General features: G+C 40.2%; 1 protein-coding gene across 1 annotated transcript in view; it reads left to right on the top strand.

Annotated features, from left to right (window-relative positions):
- The first annotated feature begins 3179 nt into the window (after nucleotides 1–3179).
- The window catches only part of GART (phosphoribosylglycinamide formyltransferase, phosphoribosylglycinamide synthetase, phosphoribosylaminoimidazole synthetase), a 37802-nt gene continuing 20568 nt past the window's right edge, over nucleotides 3180–20413 (top strand). Inside the window, exons 1-10 of the mRNA XM_068418769.1 lie at nucleotides 3180–3255; nucleotides 4590–6057; nucleotides 9040–9188; nucleotides 13397–13492; nucleotides 14211–14385; nucleotides 15070–15181; nucleotides 16441–16509; nucleotides 18523–18648; nucleotides 19538–19625; nucleotides 20039–20124. Coding sequence (XP_068274870.1) covers nucleotides 9044–9188; nucleotides 13397–13492; nucleotides 14211–14385; nucleotides 15070–15181; nucleotides 16441–16509; nucleotides 18523–18648; nucleotides 19538–19625; nucleotides 20039–20124 — 897 coding nt within the window. The 5' untranslated portion in view covers nucleotides 3180–3255; nucleotides 4590–6057; nucleotides 9040–9043. The remainder of the gene's footprint in view (nucleotides 3256–4589; nucleotides 6058–9039; nucleotides 9189–13396; nucleotides 13493–14210; nucleotides 14386–15069; nucleotides 15182–16440; nucleotides 16510–18522; nucleotides 18649–19537; nucleotides 19626–20038; nucleotides 20125–20413) is intronic.

Raw genomic sequence — 20413 nt, 5'->3', positions numbered from 1 at the left:
AAACTAAGGAGTTGCTCCTACCCAGTACTTAAAGATGCACAGGAGCATTCCCCGACAGGACACAGAAGCAAAATCAATCTTTGCACAGTCCTATCCAGCCAACTTCATAATCTATCATCTTTACCCTCTGGAGTGACACTTTACTTCCTAGATAAAGTAAAAACATAACCTACATATAGGCAAGGTTTTTCGGCCGGCTCGAGCACCTTCCCGGCCCGGCTCCGCACGCAGCAGCCGCCTCGAGCAGAAGATATTTCTAGACTTGAAGAATTTACGTGCAAAAGCCAACTAATGGATCTCCAAGCTGAGACATCGATCACCCTTCCTTCCCTCCCTCCCACCTCCCCGCCCGCCCCGCTTCTCGGCCCCGGCCCCCGCCCCCGGGCCGACCCGCCGCCATGTCGCGGTGCCCCCCTGGGTAGTGTAGTTTTCGGCGGTGCGGCGGAGGATGCCTTCCCGCTCCTTAAAATCCCCCTGAAGGAGAGTAAGTTTTTTCTTTCGCTCTGGAGAAGGGCACGCTCCGCGGGCCGCACCGTCTCGCTGTCGCTGCCCGTAGCCAGCCTCCCGCCGCCGGGCTGCGAGGCGGCGGCAGCGCGGGAGGGGCGAGGCGGTGGAGGCGGTGGCGGGGCCATGTGCTCCCCGCTGACCGCGCTGTAAAATGGCGGGGCGGCACGGCACGGTTCGGCACGGCTCGGCTCGGCCCGGCGCCTTCCGTCCGGCCCCTGCTGCACCCAGGCCGCCGCCGAGAGCGGGCCTCGCCTAAAACCCCGGGCGGCTTTGCTTTAGCCCGGGCCGTGCTCTGCCCCGCGCCTGTGGCCACGGAGGGGCATGTGGAGATCTGGTCGCTAAAGGCTTATTCCTTTATATATTTATTTTAAATGCGTGTCTCCTGCCCAGATTTACTTCTAGGGAGCTTGGTGTATAGCATTTTTAAATGTACGGCACTTTAAAGTGTCTTAAAACGCACACGGCTTTTATTTCTACGGGTTTTTTTTTCTCTGCTCTGTTTGGCTTTGGAAAAGTGGTGAAATATTTGCTTTAAAGTAAATATTAAACTTATAACCTCTCTTGTTCTGGACTTTGACTCACTTTGATTCTTTCCCTGCTGTTTGTGAAGCTGGGGGCTTACCAACTTCAACATTGGCCCCCCCTTTTTTTTTTTTTTTAACCTATCCAGTGGATACTTGAAATTAATGAAGAGTTAATACTTATTTCACTAGGTTGTGTGTAGCTGAAGCAGTAACACAGAAAAGGGCATTTCTCCCCACCTCCTTCATTCTGATTCTCACCTTGTAGCTTCTGCTGAGGCTTTGATGGTGAAAAACACCGAGCGCTTCCAGCTTCTTGCTATGTGGAGTTTGACACGTCAAAATTTAGTACTTTGGGGAGGGTGATAAAGTCCATTTCTTTTTAGTAGTGAAACTTGCAGTAACATTTTGCTTAGGAAATGCACAATCCAGCCGTTCCGAGGATCACACCGGGAGGCAAAGACGCCTGTCTTGCAGATCCTCAGTTCAGGCCGTGAAAAACACGTGTTTTATCCTCAGCTCTGATTCAGACCTTCAGTGTGATGCTCTGGTTTCTGCAGGGGTGAAACACAGATAATAATGAATTTTCTTCGGGTTTTTTTTGTTTTATAAAACTCTCTGATACACTACACTATATGGCCAGGTGAGAGCCAGGAATTAGTCCTAAATAAAACGCATGAGCAAAAGAAGCTTATTTAAACCCAAAGCTATAAATAAAAACCACAATTGCTGCCTGATGCTGGAGGCCTCTGAACTCCTTAAGCAACTCTTTATGGTATTGAAAGCCAAGGAAATTAAAAGTTCTCTAAGGCCATGCTGTTTTCCTTCAGGATGAGCCTAATGCTGCCCTAGCCTAAGCTTGCAGTTCTGTCATTGTATTTTGGCCATTTTGCCAGTTTAGGTGCCATGGCAGTTTGTTCTGCACCTTACATTGCACCGGCAGAGCTGCCTGCATAATTGGTATGGTGAATTCTCTCGGGAAACTGATCCGTATAGGAAGAAAATGTGGAGAGACATGGATCTCTTCCCCTTCCCAGCCCTCATTTGATTCTCTGATCCAACTTGCCCTGTGACCATAAACTGGCTGGGGCAAGAGGTGGGAATGAGCAGTTGGGTGAGAAAGTAAACTGTGAAGCAGCATTTGCCACTGATTGCATTATGGTCTCAATCAATCAAGATTATCTGAGGGTGCAGTGTACAGGACAGCTAGACTGATGGGCAGTTTGCTGCAGCAAAACCCGAGCTCTTTTCACCCTCTCTGGCTGCCTTCTGCTGCTGCTTCCCTTCTACTGGCTGTGGTGATCACTTTATCCCTCAGTGAGTTTAGCTCACTAAACTGACAGAAGAGTATTTCCTTTATATGTGCATATATAGATATATTTACTTTACTGCGTTGGTTACTGTTGTACTGTTCATTTTCTAGCATTATTGGCTGCCTGATCCAAGTGACTACACACCCTTGGCACACATGGGTGGGAAAGGGAAGGAGAGACTGGAGGTGGAGAAGTTGGTGGGACCAATGGGAAGCTGCACCAGTAAAGGGCAGCACAAGCCAATTGTGAAACACCAGTCGGTGAACCTGCAGCTTGTGTATTTCAGCCTCTGGTTGGTCTCCAAGCTTGAACGGAGTCCAGCAGTTGGCAGAGGTTCACTGAGAAGGCCATCTCGGAGCTCACCTTGTGTGTACCGAGATCTGTGTGCACTCATAACATGAAGCGGACTCTTAAGAAATGACTTGGCCTGATGATTAATTTGGAAAACAGAAGAGCAGGGCTCGGACTGAGAGGGTTTGGGACTATGCGATTTGGCTCCTGGAGAGTTCAGAAGATGAGTAGAACATGGCAGGTTCCTGGGAGGGAGTACGGCAGCAGCCTAGCTGTTGAAGTTGGGAGGAAGAGGTCCTAGGTTTTGGCTTCTTCTCCAGGTGGTTCTTTCAATATTTTAGCCCATTACAGATCTATGAAAAAAAAACCCCACATAAATGGTCTTGACTGCTAGGGCTAGAAACTAATACTACACTCATTGGGCAGGCAGCTGAATTGCACTGCCTCCCCAGTTTTGTGTTCTTGCTGTGTCCTGTCATTTCTTTTCCTTCTCCTGCCTAGCTTCAAGAGGAAGAATGAACCTTCTCCTTTAGTCTAAAGCCAAAGGATAAGAGCTCTTCTCCACGGGCTGGGTTGGTTTCAACCTTCTTGGTGACACTGGGCTTGGGTTCTTTGTGTTTAGGGTAAGTGCTGCCACTGCTGGGCCACTTTGTAGCCTAAACTCTAGGAAAGGTAGGAGGTAAGACGCTCTGGGCAAGGACCATATCTTTTGTATAAAGAAACTTGAATGCCTGCATCAGGTTCCCTGAATCCCAGTGTTGGGAAGCTAAGGTATTGCAGCTTTTAAACAGGCTGCAGCTAAGGCGAAATGTTACGTGTGCAGTGATAAGAGTAGACTGCTGCTGCCTGAAAGGCAGGTCTTGCCCTGGAGTTCTTCTGCTCAGCTCTGTTGTCCCATCCATTCGTTGTTGGTGTCTCTAGATCTTGGCTGATTGCACTTTAAGCCAGTTCAGTTTACAGAAATCTGTTTTGGATTGTTGGGGTTTTTTTTCCCTCAGGTTAGTTTTATAAAATCTCAGTGAATTGACTATGTTCAGGTGAGCACTGGGGCCAGTACAAGGAAGCAGAAAGTGTGTCTGCATCCACAACATCACCTTTCAGTGACGACAAGGTATATGAATGGGTCCAGCATGAATGCATGTGTAAATTTTCTCAGCAGAGTGTAAATCTGCTTGAGCAGCAAATACATTTTGGTGAAGGGCTGAAGCACTTTGGATGCTGCATAGTACATTTTAAATACACCTAAGTGATATCATTGTCACTCCACCCTCAGCTCAGATTTTGTTGAAACTAAGACACTAAAAAGTATCTTTTTAAACTGCTTTGTTTTGTGGCACCTTTTCCACACAGGTTTTAAACATTTGGTGTTACTTGGCTCACCAAAGCAAAGCACACTCCACCCAGGCCTCTCAATTGAGGAGCACAGAGAAAGCCAACAGCATTGGAGCTTAGCTTAAAAAAAAAAGACATTTTCTGAAGCAGTGAGCTGCCACCAGTCACGCCCTTTACTGTTTGTGCTATATTGCATCTTATTTTATTTGCACCTTTTTACTGCTTTAGTTAGGGGTAAGGTTATAAGGCAATGGCTTGTTACGAGATTCCAACTAGTTGAGATAAAATATTTAGGTAACTTGTACTACACATTTATGATATGAAACTGAAACTTGGGAAGAAATTGCTTAAGGAGTTTACATTTTCTTACACAGTTATCTTCATAAAAACAACAAAGGAGCTCAGTTTAACCCCCAAGTCTGTGCACAGGCTCAGTCCAAGGAAAAGTCAATGGCTCCTGTCCCTTCCCTGTTAATAGGAAAGGGGCAGCAACTGGAGTTAGTAACGTCATCTCGCTTCTGCCTGTGTTTGAAATCTCACCGTGCCTTGTGGAGGAGTCAGGATGGAGAAAGCTATCAGACACTGTTGGGTTTGCCTTCCTCACTTTATTTTCTCTGCTCCATAGGCCCTGACCGAGTGGCAGAGTTTCCCAGCTTCTTGGTGAGCCCTACCTTTTGTGGAGGATAAAGGTCTCTAGGCTGATGCTCATCCCTACTGACTTACTACTGGCAACCTCAGGGACAGGCTCTGGAAATCAACTTGTCTTCACTCTATCCTCATGTCCTCTCCTCTTGGATACATGGAGTGATTAGCTTGTTTCTGCTTTCCTGTTCTTATTTCCTATAAAGACCTAGTAATAGATCCTTGCCTGAAATGCCACCTGTCTTTATTTTAAAACATTTTTTAAACAACCATATCTTCCTTCTTTACAATAGCAGACAGTGGTTGCTTAAGGTAATTACATACTGTATTTTGGAATCTTTTTGGAGTTTAAGGATTTTACATGTTGCTTCCAAAAAACCCTGAGTGTGTGATAATCCTCACAGAAGAAATGTCTACCTTGTGAATGGATTTTGGCCTTTTGAGAACAAATTTTTGACTCCTGGATTACTGACAAAATAAAAAGAAATGTCGCCTCTGGGAATTTTCATTTTTAATGCAAGATATTGCAGGGCAACAGAGGGCCTATATGGCACCTTTTTATGTCAGTGTGAAAAAGAAAGGCTGCAACTGCTAGATTTGAGCCAGTGGCTAAACTGGGATTGCCACCAGAAGTTCTTTTCAAGATACATCCCTAAATAAAAGTTGCTAGGATACCACTTGTGCAATGCACAAATAATATTACGTTTCAAAACAAATGGCTGAAACTTATTTTTTACTCGTATTTTGTTATAAAGTGATTAAATTTTATTTGATTATACGATATATGGCTTGTTCCATTTACCTGCTCCCATATAAAAATTTGTGCTTTATACTATTAATTTTTTCCAGCTGGCAGCATTAGAATACGTTACTTTTGGGGAAAAAGGGAAGTGATTATTTGACTCAGTTGCCAGCATGGTGAGTTACTTTATCTGGCAACAATGTCACTGGATCTTCAAGCCTGTCATACTATTTTTAAGCAGTAGGTTTAATGGAGTGTGAATGTGCATCATGCACCTTATTCTTTCATACTGTTGATATGCATAGGACTATGCATAGCCTCATTTTTATGCATAGAAAAACACGTAGCCTGATTTTTCGATAAAAAGAGTATGTTTACAATCTGATTAGTAAACAGTTTTTAACTGCAAAAAATACCTGGGATGGGACAAAATTTATTTGGCATGTTTAGAAACAACAGGACGGGCTTCTCCTCTGCAAAGTTTTTGCTCCTCACTCCTAGACCATTCATGTGCAAGTTTCTGTCCCGTCTTCCCAGCTGGGATGGCTGAACTTTCCTGTTCATTGGCTAGCTGCACGGTGTCGTCAATGGGGCGGTAATATTGGGACAGGGGTACTACGTTTTAACTGGAGGCTGCTTATCTCCTTCCTCTTTGCTCATCTGAACTCTTGAGTACTACTTTCCTCAGACTGGTGGCACGTAGGGTAGAGTAAGTATGTTCTCTGTTCAGGTTTGAATCTCTGCACTCAGTTCTGAGGTACTTGTAAGAAAATGCTGTAATCTGTGTAGTTCAACTTATTACTGATAAAATTGGCCTTAAAAATTATTATTTAATAACAATTGTCGGTGGACAGCACTGGAAACAGGCTTGTTTGGTTTAACTTTAGTATAGGAGATGATAGCTGCCTGCTACATGATAAATGTTTATTCTTTTATATTGCATTCTTTTGTCCTAGGTAACTGCCTTTATCTAATTCATCCCTTGTTGTAGCCAGCCCCTTTTATCTTTACTTGTTGCTTGAATTGTAATATAGAAGAGGTTTAGCAGAACTTGACATCCCAAATATGTATACTATAACTGATAAATTCTACCCCAACATATTTCTTTTTTAATTGTAAGTAATCCTGGAGTTTTGTAATTAAAGCAGCTTTGCAACATGTATATTTTGTCAAACATGGGTGATTAGAAAGCTATTGGTCTTCCTCCATCTGAAACTACAATTAAATTTTAACTCTAGTGTGTTTAGTTCATAGTGAACAGCTCGGTGTTTATTTTCTGTATTTTATCCTTGTGTTCATGTTGGTTTTGTCTTTATTCTGACTGGATGTTTTGCCTAAAAGTATCACTCTCTGAACAAATCATTCCTTCATTAATGGATTTAAATGCATTAGCAAATGGCGTAGGAACACCTTCTAAAACACATGCGGGCTCTTCCGTCTAAAGTTCTATTACAGAGAACTTGGATTTAAAGATCAGGCTCACCATATGCATCGTATAGTGTCCTCAGAGCAGAAGCAGTTTCCTGAGTAGTCCAGGTCCTCGGGTAGGATGAGTTTCTCCAGGATCAGAGCTATCGGAGCAGCTTTATTCAAGTCAAGCTATAGCAGCTGACATGGAGGAGAGGCACACACTGCTGCCTTATCAGTTGGCTGAAAATCTGCTTTCTGTCATGTCTTTGTGCTTTTACCTTAGAAATCTGTTGGGTTCCTTTTCCTTTTCTTTGCTTTGCTTTTCTTTGCTTTTAGATGGGCTTTGTGCTAGTCATCTTCTCTTGCCCTCCTGCAAAGGAAGGGACCGCAGAGGAGTTCTGACTTTTTGCTGCTCTTGGAAATGGAGCTGTCACCTGCGTGTGTTCAAGCTGCATTGTGTGTTGGGGGTTTTTCTCTGAGCTTGCCTTGGAAGGCACTGTACACATTGGCAAGCACAGGTCAATGACCAGCCGCCTAATGGAAGAGGCACAGGGAGCGACCAAGGGTTGCGTGTTATGTGTGTCAGGATTGCAGCAGGGAGACTGGTTGTTCTTTTTGACTGAAAGTCTTATCAGGGCTGCGTTCCTCCCCCTCTGCCGAAGAATAGGAGGTCATTCGTACTGCCCAGGGACACATCAAGCCTCTTTACTGGCCGTGCAAAGTCCTTTAAATAAATCGTACCATTTTCCACATGAAATTCTTTTTGTTTATTCTCATTACTTAAATGTTTTAAGCCATTTTTTGTAGGTTTAGATCATTATTTTGCATATGTTATGATTTAAAGCTTTTAGATTATTTTCTGCAAGTAGTGTGTGCTGTGCTTGGGCTTAGGACCAACTACCAGTTTCTAGCTGCTCGCTTTCTGCCTGACTGAATAAATTCTTCAGGGACCGCTTGAATTCTGTGAATAAAGCTCTCACTTTAACCATTGCAGTGGCATCGTTTGTGTATGTAATTTATATATAGTTGCACTAATGTGACTCTAACAGCTTATTCTTTGACTAGCTTAGGAGGCTAGCCTTTGCTTTTCAAGGAACTCCAAATAAAGACGTATGTACTTATTTTATAAATTATGTACTTACTTTATTTCTTCATTTACTATTTTCTGAATTCCAGTGGATTTTTTTCAGTGTAAGCATACTCTTCTATTCCCTTGCTAGTTGTGTGGTATCATTGCTGGGATAGCAATTCTGAGGTGACGTACATCAGTAAATATGTAGAGAATACACATAGAAGTAAACATGTCTTAAAAAGCAAAGGCTAACTCTCAAAGCTGCTCAAAGAAAAAATTGTAATATTGACATTAATCCAATACGTGTAAGTTACATGCACACACACACATAAGAACATAGGGAGGATGAAACAGAGAGTTCTTTTAATTTTTGTGACCATTTGGTTTCCAAACTGCTGAAAAGGTTTTGGCCAGTTTATAATGAAATTGCAACCTTCATTCATACACCTACTTTCTACAGGCCAAGAGAGTGCTAATGTGCTTTTCTAAAACTCAGCAGAATGGGAGAGAGGAGTGGAAGTCCTGCAGTACCTTCTCAGAGCGAGCTCCTTTATTAATGACACCTGATCTGCCCTGTTGTTTGCCTTGTGGTTGTTCTCTCCTAAGGAAAGCTAGAGCTGGAAGTTGATTTCCCCGTCTCGTTGCTCTTAGCCTTTCCTGTTCCTGAAGTATTTAGAGCTCTTTCAGATATTACCTCTAAAAAGTCTTGAGTGGTCACATTCAGCTCCCTAACACTGTAATACTGTGTTCATACAGTTAGTTCATCAGAAGGGCTTTGCCCTTTGCAGGCTTGGATTCTCAAGGAATTTCTATAGATTACAAATCACAGCCTGGTCACTCATAAAGGTTTTTCCTATATCACAGACTTCTGTATAACTTGAAGCAGTTGCCTATCTGACTAAAGGAAAACCAGGATGGATTGCCCTGCAAGTTACTTCTGTGTTCTGGAGCGGTTTGGTCTTTTACATTTAGTTTATATCACATCTGATTAAGTCAGTTATCCATTTTCATGTACATATATCTCTTTTCTTTTTTTAAACCAACAAAACCTTTATAGCAATATCATTGCCTGAAACAAAGTGACATCATTCACCTCTGTTAGGAGCTGCGTTGCATCCGCTACTTAAAACTGTGGCCTGTGAAGCTCTTGCTTTCCTAACCTCACGTGCCTAATTCTGGCTGTTTTGCTTGTGTTCTGGTTTTATGCAGACTAATGGCTGATCGAGTGCTTGTGATTGGCAGTGGAGGGAGAGAGCATGCGCTGGCCTGGAAGTTGGCCCAGTCCCCACATGTAAAACAAGTGTTTGTTGCTCCAGGAAATGCAGGAACAGCTGACAATGGAAAAATTTCAAATTCAGGTAAAAAGAAAAAATACCATTTTTAAATTTGGTAACTCAACAAATAAGTTGTTCCACTCATGGATCTGTTAATGTGAAAGGATTATTATTATTACTGCTATTTCTTAAGGTTCTGGACATGTGTAATAGATGATAACAGTTAAGCAATAAAAATGTCTGAGCGAAACCTTGTGCAACCAGCACTCATTTTGTACGATCTCAGTTGTGATAGCTAGTTCTTTGGGTTCAGGGGTGGAGGATGCAGACAAAACTCCATCTGTCCAATGCACATTCTTCCAGGAATGTAGGCTTGGGATAGCTGCAGTGGTTCCTGCCTCCCAGCAGCCTAGCAGGGAGGGGCTGATGGTTTCTCTTGGTCCGCACTGCAGTTCAACAACTGGTTGGTGAACAGCTGAAAAATGCCTGTAGCAAAGGCCAGCACTGAAAGTACTAAATTCACTACTATATTCTCAGAAGTACATTGAAGTCCTGTGATCCCTACAAACTTTGATGGGAATACTTTCTCACCTGAAGTGTTCAACCAAAGAAAAACATTCATTCCTTTATCTTCATGACCTTAAGACGTTAAGGTTATTTTCAGATGTTTCTCTCTTTGTACTGACTGCCTGTTTTGAGCTTCTAGCTTAATATGTTAAGCTCTGTCTGGCTGTAATTGAAACTGTTCATAGTTACTAGTTTTGAGAAATCAAGCTTAAGGTATTTCAAATTGAGCATCCAAAATTATGTGCTGCATTTAAAAAAATACTGGTCTAAGGTGCTGGCCTGGAGGTACGCAGTGAATCAGTACAAAACCAGGGGTAATTACTCAAAGATTCCTGTCTTGTGTCCTTTATGTAACAGATCCTGAATTAGGTACTTTAAACAACCGACTTAAGTTTCCACTGTAATGCATGTGATTGATAACATACGGAATTAAAGTTAACATAGTATGTATGTGAACATGAATTGTATACATCAATTCTCTGCATTCATATTTGTATGTGAGCAAAATCTTTTTTTGTTACCATCTCATGTGGAAACATGAATCCTGTCAGATTCTTGTACGGCAGGTAATTAGCATACTTAATTCCATTGGAATGCTTAATTACAGGCTGTTTAAATAACTTTGTCCTTAATTTCTTTGACTAGTCACAGTATCGTAGTTTTTGTGTTCTATTTGGTCTCTGAGGAGAGGGCCCAAAGAAGACCCTGACAGGATGTCGTACGTTTCCTTCTCATCCCAGGGAGTCAAACAAAAATCTTTATCCTTGTGCTAAACAGTCAATGCCAGTCTGTATGGCCTGCAGAATGTTCATTTCAGTGTTTTTTTGCAAGCGGTGTCTTTTAAAAACTGCCGCACTTTTCTCTCACCTTGTTATTCCATAAAAACTACTGCACCTTCAACAGTGGAAAGTATTCAAGCTTATGTGTAATAACACTCGAGCCAGGTCCATGAAATCTACCATGTGTACTAAAATCTTTTTTTCTAGACTATGGGCTCACATGTACTTTGGGAGAGCAATCCTCAGCCAACCAGAAGACAGGAAGAATCTGGCATTTATGAAGAGTTTGACTTCTCTGGTTTTTAAGGAAACAATTTGTCTTATCTGCTGAGGCATTTAATCCTACCACTGGGGTCTAGATTTTAACTCAGGAGAAAATGGAAAACAGCTTTACAGAAGCATGTGAGCCCTATTATATTGTGTGAGCCTGGGCAACAATGTCTGTGAAACTGCTACCATTGTTTCTGTTTTTTTGGTATAATCAAGATTTGGCTCTGGAATTTCATCTTCCCTTCATGGTTCATGAGATTGCCTTTAATTAGCATTTCAACTCTGGTTCTCAGATGATTTCTGAAACATAAAAGGTGAGCTTAAAACTATAAATAACCTTAAGTCCTTCAAACCTTGCCTGTATCTAAATCAAAAAAAAGTTTTCATGGTTAATTTAAGTCAGTAATCTTTTCTGACAATAAAGACAGATTCAGGTTGAGTGGCAAAATATAGTTTTATATTCAATTTATATTTAATTAGCAGGGCAACTTTGGTGCCAGAAGCGTACAGAATGGCTTGCTGAATCCAGAGATAGACATATGTGTGTCTGTGAATGGACTTTAGCATCCTGACACCTCCTTCCCTCACGTTTTAGCCCTCAGTGTAACGTATACTCTTAACTTTATGCTCTTGCTTTGAAAACCTTGGTGCAAGGTCCTTCGGTCTGGTTCAAAAGGAATGTTTAGCTGTCATTTTGAGAAATTCAACACACCTACAAAAATGTCCTCTTTCAGTCTACATCCTGAGGAAAGTGATGTTTGGGGGGGGAAGTTAAAATTACGTATTAACAACGTGATTTATTCCTTTCCATTTGTTACTAGGACATTTCCACATCATGTAAATCTTGTGCCATATTCACTGTTCGTATAGCTAGTAGATCAGGCCTATGGTAAGACAATTTGGGATGAGAAGCGCAATCACCTTACAGGCTCATTCCTTTCCTTGCTCCCTTTCACATGGATTAATCTCATGGGGAACAGGGATCGTCCCTCTTCAGTGGCCCACCAGAGTGCCCACTCTCTCCAGTCAGAATTTGCTGTTCTCCAGCTGCTTTCACAACAGCCCCATGGGACTGAAAAACAATATTGACCTTTATGTTAATCAGTACTTTACAGCCAAGTGTGTTATGCTTTTGGTTTTGCTCTCTTGTGAGCCAGAAGTCAGCTGGCATAAATTGCACATGGAAGTCAAAGGCCTTTGCTACTCCTTACTTACAAATGTTGGTGCAACAAAATAATTGAACTATTAAATAGGTATCAAGGAGGTAATTTTCATTAGTGTTCAGTCAGTTTTTCCCCCCACTCCATCCAAACAGGGCAAATCTGTAACCAAAATAGTTTTCAGATAGTTGCTTTTATGCCATCTCTTAGGCAGAAATGACTGCTGTTCTTGTGGATGCAGGCAATTTATTCATACAGGATGGCAGGAGCACAGTGGGCACTGACACAAAATCATGTCTGTTTGTCCAGAAGCTGATACAGAAACTGCTGTATCGCTGCCTCTCCTTTCTCTCTCGTTACTTCCCCAGAAACTATCGGGAAGAGACCATCAGCTCCTGCTGTGCTTAGCAGTATGGTCACTAACAGGAGACCACAGACAAAAGTTGAAGCAAAGTAGTCCAGTTGCAAGGAGGGTCTGTGCTGTGCTGTACCATGCTCCCTTTGCCAGCTTCATGCCCTGATGTGTGGGTCTCCTCCCCGCAGGGGCAGCCAATCCACACCGGGCCACACTCACTGCTTTTTTGGCTCTCTCTAGGTTCGTGTTCCCATCCTCTGTAGACCTTGGCTTTATTTATTCTTGATAAAAGCAGTGGAATTGCATTGCCTTTGCGTAAATTTTTTATCATGAGACTTGACATTATTGTCTTTAGTGCAAGCTTTTTCTTATGTTTACACGGTTTTTGGCATTCCAAGTATCGTCATATTAAATGTTTGTTTATGCAAAGATAACGGTCCTAAAAACCTAACACCAAATATCCTTAACCCGTAATTACAGCACCTGCCCTTGTTAAGTTCAGCCTAATGTGCCATGGTCTAGTTGACAGGGTGGTGTCAGGGCAACGGTTGGACTCGATGATCCCAGAGGTCTCTTCCAACCTGGTTGATTCTGTGATTCTGTGTGATTCTGTAATGTAAGAAAAAATGTTCAGGCTCCCCTTTGTGTCAGAGGGGTCACAGTTTAGTGTGGCAATTTTTAGCTGGCACTACAGAAAGAAAGAAAAAAAGAAAACGGTTGCAATCCCACCACTAGCCACTTGTTCCTGTCCCGTACACTGTGCTGGCACAAGCGTGTGTAAAGCTTCATGGTGACCCTCCTCAGGGAGGAGACTGGCTGAAAAACAATTTTATTTTTTTTTTTGTTTGTGAGTTATTTTTCACTTGGATCCTTCGCAATGCTGCTTGTGCTGGAAAACAGGATGTTCCTAGAGATGAGAACAATTTACTGTATGACAATGCATGTCAAACTGCAGCCTTTGCTTGGGGCTTTGGTCGTGTATTTTCGTCCAAGCCTCGCGTGTAAGTCTTTATATTAGTGTATGCCTCACTCTTCCAGATTCACAGGGACCTGCCACTCAAGAATGTGAGTGGTGAAAATGCTCCTTCAGCATTGTGTGATAAATAAGTGCTAAGCAACAGTAGTGAATGCAGTCTTACCACCCTTTTGTCTCTTTGACAGCCGTTTCAGTCAGCAATCATGCTGCACTTGCGCAGTTCTGCAGAGATCAGGAGATCAGGCTGGTTGTGGTTGGTCCAGAGGTTCCTCTTGCTGCTGGTAAGAGAAAGCAAGCTAAAAATCATAAGCTTCATAATTTAGAAGGAAAAGTAAATTTTAGTCCCCATCTTCTGTGCCCCACTCAACAGTCTCTGAGTGTCTTCAGTAGGAATGGAGACAGATCCTCCGTGGCAGTTTCCCTGAAATTCAGGGCTGTGCTGTGATGAAAATGAATTTCTGAAGGATATTGTGTGAGCAATATAACAGTTAAAATATCCTTAAATGTTCAGTTTCTTTTTAAGTGCTTGGAATCAGTAGAAGAAGTATCAAAGTGTTTCCATATAGGAACCTTGACTAGAGTTTTGATTTTCCTATGGAGTTTTCATTTTTTGGAATAGTAATAATTTGGGACTTGGTAAAAAGAATTTATAAATATGTTAATAATTTCTCTGTTTTAACCTTTTTCATGATGAAGAATTGTCATCTTCACAAAAGACTGATGTTGACTTTTTAGCTAAAAGCTATAATAAAACAAGGGGAGATGATTGTAATTTCTTACAAATGCAGCAGATTTTCTTAGCCCCAGGGTTACCTGCTCCTGATTACAGTGAAGAATGTATCTTTTTTACCATCCATCTGGCAAAATAGGTACTGGATAGATATATGTGGCCTATCATTCCTGACATTCCAACAAATCAGTGCATCTGTAGACTTGGACTACACGACTTCTATAAATCATCTGGTGATTTATAAATTTTTTTTCTGTTGTCATTTTTAGGTATTGTTGATGACTTGACAGCAGCTGGAGTAAGGTGTTTTGGTCCAACAGCAAAGGCAGCTCAGCTGGAGTCCAGTAAGAGCTTTACCAAAGCCTTTTTGGATCGTCATGAGATCCCAACTGCAAGATGGAAATCTTTTACTGATTCTAAAGCAGCACGTAGCTTTATTAACAGGTAAAATTCTTTTCATTTTAGAAATACTTTTTTTTACAGCAATGTACAGTGTGCTAGATATCCAAAACAATCAAACGATTACTAACGTATCAATACTTTTGGCTGTGATAAGACATCTGTAAAGGTTTTAAAGGATAATCTAACATGACACTATCACACTGCAATAAGACTGATAATTAAATGGTTCTTATTTACTACTCTTCAATGAAAATAAAGTTCAGTGTTCAGTTTCCAGGATAATATAGGACAAGTTTTTATTTTTTTCAAATTTTCTGTTGTGGAAACCCATCTTGCAGTCTGATAGTCGTATGTTGTGCTGCCTTTATACCTTTTCTACACAAATATAAATTCTGCATTGGGTACTTACTCAGCAAATGATGGTCTACTCACCAGAATACAATCCAGGTGACCCAAAAATGATACAACAGTAAATTATTAAAAAGAAAGCAACCTTTCAGAACAGTAATGAAGTTCAGTGGTGGGGAAGAAACAGGAAGCAGAAATCCTTTACATAGCGTAGCAAAAGAAGCCTGGTTTTTATTTGTTATGCAATAAGGTAAAATGGTTGCTATGAAAACTGATAAGTATTTTGGTCTTTCAACTATTGAAATGTTCAAAATGCCTACAAAATACATTTGCAATACAGAGTGTTTACTGTTGAATCTCTCTTCCCTCTCTTTGAAGTGCAAACTTCCCTGCTTTAGTTGTAAAAGCTAGTGGCCTGGCAGCTGGCAAAGGAGTAATTGTGGCTTCAAACAAGGAAGAAGCCTGCAAAGCTGTTACTGAAATCATGCAAGTGAGTAGAAATGTCATGCACTAACTGGAGGAGTTCTCACACAAAATAAGTTGTTAACCATCTCAGAGTCTCAAACATATTCTTTATGTCTATGTAATAAGAATTTGGCTAAAAGTCATCAAATCTTTTACCCATTATTTGGACAGCTATGAAGCTCTGTCATATTAATTGCTTGAGGCAGGGTACTCTTTCTCGGCACAGTTCCTGTAGGCTAAAATAAAATAATTCTTAATGAAAACCCATACTTATTTCCGTTTGGTTCCCTTTTTTTTTTTTACCTTTTGAGTCTGCTGCAATCAAACAAGTACTATAGTGCTGTAATATTAACACAGTGATTGAGCTGAATCTTGACAAGCAACATCAGCTTTAGAACTCCAGTCACACAGCACTTAAATGTGTAGTAAAATTCCAGTGGAATTATTTCAAGTTAAGTATATATTCAGGTAGGATAATCGACAAATATATTAGGACCATAAAAATCTGAAGAGAAGGAAAATGAAGCAATTTCCTCTGAACAGTTAGAAACATAGAGCTGGAAAGTAACACACATACAGGTCAGGTCCTCAGCTGGTGTCAGCAGCACAGCATCTTACAATTCAGTGGAGCTGTGCTGATTCATAGGAGACATTATCTGACACACTGGTATTTCAAGAGACAGAATATAGGGTCTGCACTCACGTTTTGTTGTGTGTATATGTGTATGTATAGTTATTGGACAAATATATGTCTTAACATGTAGCACAATGTCTTGAACAAAAAAAAAGTATGTTAGAGAGTCTTATAGACTCACAGAATTATCTTGTCAGTGTGAGTCTGTGGTTCTTAATTGCCTAAATATGCAGTCAGTGTTCAAACATTGCATTGGAATATGAAAATATTGCCTCCTTCCAATGTATTCTATAGAATTGCACTTTCTTATAAACTAAAAGTTCAGATTATAGACTTGACAGTCATTGCTATTACTCTCAGTATCATGGGTGCAAACTTCAGAAGGCAGAGCATGAGGAATTGCTCAGTAAGTCATAAATATCATCTGCAATAAAAAAATATCAAGCATAAAATCTGCATTTATTTAAGAATAAACAGAAAAGAGGAGCAAAGATTTTACCATTGCTGATATACCCAGGATGGAGAATGGATTAATAGTCTCAAAACCATGCTGCATTTTTCTTGCTGTTTTAAAAATATTTTTTCTTGTTGCATTTTGAATATTTTAAAATAACTGAAACAGAACTTAAGAGCTTTTGTTTTTACTGTAGGATAAGACTTTTGGTACAGCTGGGGAAACTGTTGTTGTTGAAGAACTTCTTGAAGGAGAAGAAATTTCTGTAAGTGTGCATCTCACTGTAACACTTTGATTATACCTATTCTAAACTATTTAGGAAACACTATGTAAGTATCTACAGCAGGGATGTGTAAGATCTTATTACTTAAATTAAAAATAGTTATCTGTGTATAAATAAAATTGTATTAATTAAAGACAGCTGTGTTAAGAAACAAACTTCCTGCAGTCTGTTAAAATAATTCAAATTAAATAAAAATAACTCCAACAGTAATCAGCTGTTGCCATACGGAAAAAAAAATCAAACCTTATAAATTTTGAGTGTCATTGAGCGTGCAGTTCTGTGTTATTATTTCTCTGACAGCAAAGACAGTATAAGATGTCCCTTCCCTTCCATATTGCTACCTTGCCACTGCTGTTTGCCATTGATTCAGTTATACTAGTTACCTGTTTGTGAAGCTACAACCTAAAGACCTTTTTTCAAAGAAATCAACACCACCACCTTGCACATTTTGTATTCTGGTTTAGAGCCCAGTGCCATTTGCATCAGGACAAGTAACAGCATGGTGAAGTGCAGAGCAAGGCAAGGAGTGGTTGGGAGTAAGGGAGGATGGAGACTGTCTTTAATCAGCTTTGCTGATGAAGGGAATATGTTGAATTGCATTATGAGGGAGCAGTAAACTCCTTTGGAGCAAGGGAACAATCAGCTCAAGACAGGTGCAGGCAGGATTCTCTTGAACCAGTTTCATTGCCAGGGAGATAGCAGTGTGGAAGTACACCCAGGGACGAAGGATCTGGAACCAAAGGCTGTTGAATGATTTGACAGTGTTGATTTACTCTGCAAATGTAGAGAGAACATTTCCTTCATTTTAAGCTGATTCAGCTCCTTCATTTAAAAAAGTATATCTGATTTAATTAGCAGAGTGTGAAGGAGAAAAGGAGAATTAGAGCCTAGGTTTTGAGGTGGCAGGGGAACTTGACACTTGCATCACACAAAGTAGAACAGCCAAGTACCAGCTCAGGTTCCCGAGTCCTGGAGCTGGAATTGACTTATGCTGGATGTTGTGAACATTCATCTTGGAGGGGGTGGTATTTATAAAGTAAGCGATCATCTCCAACTGTTGCCAATTTTTGCATAGTCTGGTTTCCTGCCTGATATGCAGAAATTAGACGTGCAGATATTGGTCATCCTTATTCTTTCCTGGTTGGCTTGACCTTTTTAGGAACTAAGCAGTTATCCAGATCTTCATTCTCTGGTGGAAAATATGTAATGCTCTTAATTAGTCCTTGGAATACTATCAGACTTACTGTAATATAACACAATAATATAAACACACAGTTGAAAGGGTTTTTTTCTATGATGACTGACAGCAGTGAAGAAAAAATACTGCTTGCCTTGCCTGTCAAAATAATTCACCTTCTGCAAATGACTGTAGTTTTTAATATATTAATATTTTGGCATTTTTGGGTTTTGTCAGGGACTTCTTGATTGTTTTTTAATTAGCATTATAAAATGTTTTTATGAGTACTGCTAGCAGTAGTCCAGACAGTGAACATCACCATCCAGTTACAGAAGATGCCAGCAGGCTTGTTATTATGAAGATATTGAGGTTAAGAGCATCTGCTATATAAGTAGTTTATAAATAATTCAAAAGTAAATAGTTTAATCAACAAGGAAAAGGAAATCTTGAAAGGAATGTAATGCCTTCCTTCTGGGGCAGGGTGGGAGGAAGGGGGAGGGAAGAAGTAGCTTCCATCATGGGGTATTTTAATTTTTTTTTTTAACATTTTGAGTATTTCTTTTCAGTACAACTACTGATGTTATAATTTTTTATGTGTTATATGCAAGTTAATTTCTGTAGGAAGGTCATACAAACTGAGGCACTGCTTCCTGAGGGAAAAGGGAAATGTGTAGAATACTTTGGTTTGTTTTATCAGGGAGACAGAATTTATACTCTTAAATATCCATTTGCAACACTGAAAATCAAGTATATTTGCACTTTTTGCACTTTAATTTTAATCATACACTGGGGTTTTAATTATTCTCCTTGTTTTCTAGTGCTTATGTTTCACTGATGGCATCACAGTTGCTCCCATGCCTCCAGCCCAGGACCACAAGCGATTAACGGATGGAGATGAAGGCCCTAACACTGGAGGGATGGGAGCTTATTCCCCAGCACCTCAGGTAAAAACGTATTGACGAGGAGATGTTTCACTAAAGCTGTACTACAGCTCTAGTATTGAAAGCACGTGTGAATGTTTACTTCCACTGTGATGAACAGGAGAGTGAAGAGAGTGGGCTCTTGCGGATCGAAAGAGTTGCCCGAAACAGGCATAGTCAAGTAAAGTCCATAACTTAAATTTGTTTCTCTAACAAGGAGGATATTTCGACTGAATTACTTTTAGTTATAAAGGTGGAAGTGTTATTTCTGCAACCTTGTATTTTGATTTGGTTTTTAAGTGTTATGAAATACTGATTGTTAGAACTAAGTGCTTAAAACCATATTTTTATCTTGTGCCAAACTAAGCTAATGATGAGGTTAGTTCACTTGCTATACCTCAAGGTAGTTTGGTTTCTGTTTAGCAAGGAACTATTTGCAAAAGGACTGACTTTGCTTTCTATTCACCTGTGTCATGGCCAGAGATTTTTCTTTTTTAATTTAAAAAAATATTAAGGTTTTGTTCATATAAAAAGCTATTGATCTTGTTTATTGAATAAAATTTGGTCATTGATCACTATACTTTCCAACCTTGATTTGTCTTTGGGAGGCCTTATCTAAATGCCAGGATGTCTGTGCAAATGGTTTGCTCCAGTGAAGCCAGTGTGATTGCTTGCACATGTAGATCTAAGCATGGAAAAGTGTCTGAAGACATGCTGACAGCTGTTTTTATGCTGTGGTATGTTGTCTGGGGAGAGAGCAAAAAATATTAGCTTTCTGTTGTATGGAACATTTTTGAGTGAGCAAGAGACCATCCGAGTGTTCCGCTTGGCTCTTAAAAATGCCATCCCTCACAGCAGGAAAAATCATGCACTCCCTTTTTACAAACACTGCTTTCTAATCCTGTTTTATTAGATTTCTAAAGATTTACTGCAGAAAGTAAGAGATACTGTTCTTCAGAAAACTGTTGATGGCATGAGGAATGAAGGTGTTCCCTATTTTGGTATGTACAGAAGTTTGGGTTTTTTAAGCCTAAGGAGAAAGACAGTTTTTTTACTTGTTCCTTTTTGTAGGCCTAACTCACACTGTAAGCTAAGGAAGATAACTCTGATCTATTTGGAAACTGGGTTTAGTATCAGTGGCTTGATTTAGAGTCCATTGAAATCAATGGATATTGTTTCATTAATGTGGATAATCATCAAGTAAGGAAGAACAGAAAGGACAACATTTGAAAATAAGATGCAAAATTGTAACCACAACTATTTCTGCCTGATATATTTTTAACATTTCTAAAGTGTTAACATCCTACCTTTAAATTAACACAGGTGGCATTCTTTTTAACACTACTATGAATAGATTCAAACCAAATGACCTATGCAGTTGCTTAGATAGTTTTTATGTAATTTTTTGTTCCAGGTGTGCTTTACGCTGGATTAATGCTTACCAAAGATGGACCTAAAGTTCTAGAGTTTAACTGCAGATTTGGTGACCCAGAATGTCAGGTGAGTTATTTTGTAGGTAGATATAGTTTGCCATTATGGAAGGAGAAAGCCTGTTACCATCTACCATTATTCTTAACTAACTTTTGGATGAATAATTAGCTAATTGCACTGAGATTTACAATATTTGGTCTATTTATTCGAGACAGAAGGTCTGTTACGAAATTGTTCCATTCCAGAGAAGATTTCAGCAGGTTATACTCAAATATGGGCTTTACAAGGGTAAGCTTGAGTGAAACTCAGCCCTCCTATCTTTTCTGGAATGGAGTTGGATTTTTTTTTTTTACTTTAT

The sequence above is a fragment of the Nyctibius grandis genome, chromosome 2, assembly GCF_013368605.1.
Source record: "Nyctibius grandis isolate bNycGra1 chromosome 2, bNycGra1.pri, whole genome shotgun sequence".
Lineage (NCBI taxonomy): Eukaryota > Metazoa > Chordata > Aves > Nyctibiiformes > Nyctibiidae > Nyctibius > Nyctibius grandis.
Note: the sequence above shows the minus strand (reverse complement) of the source record. Positions and strands in the feature narration are given on the sequence as shown.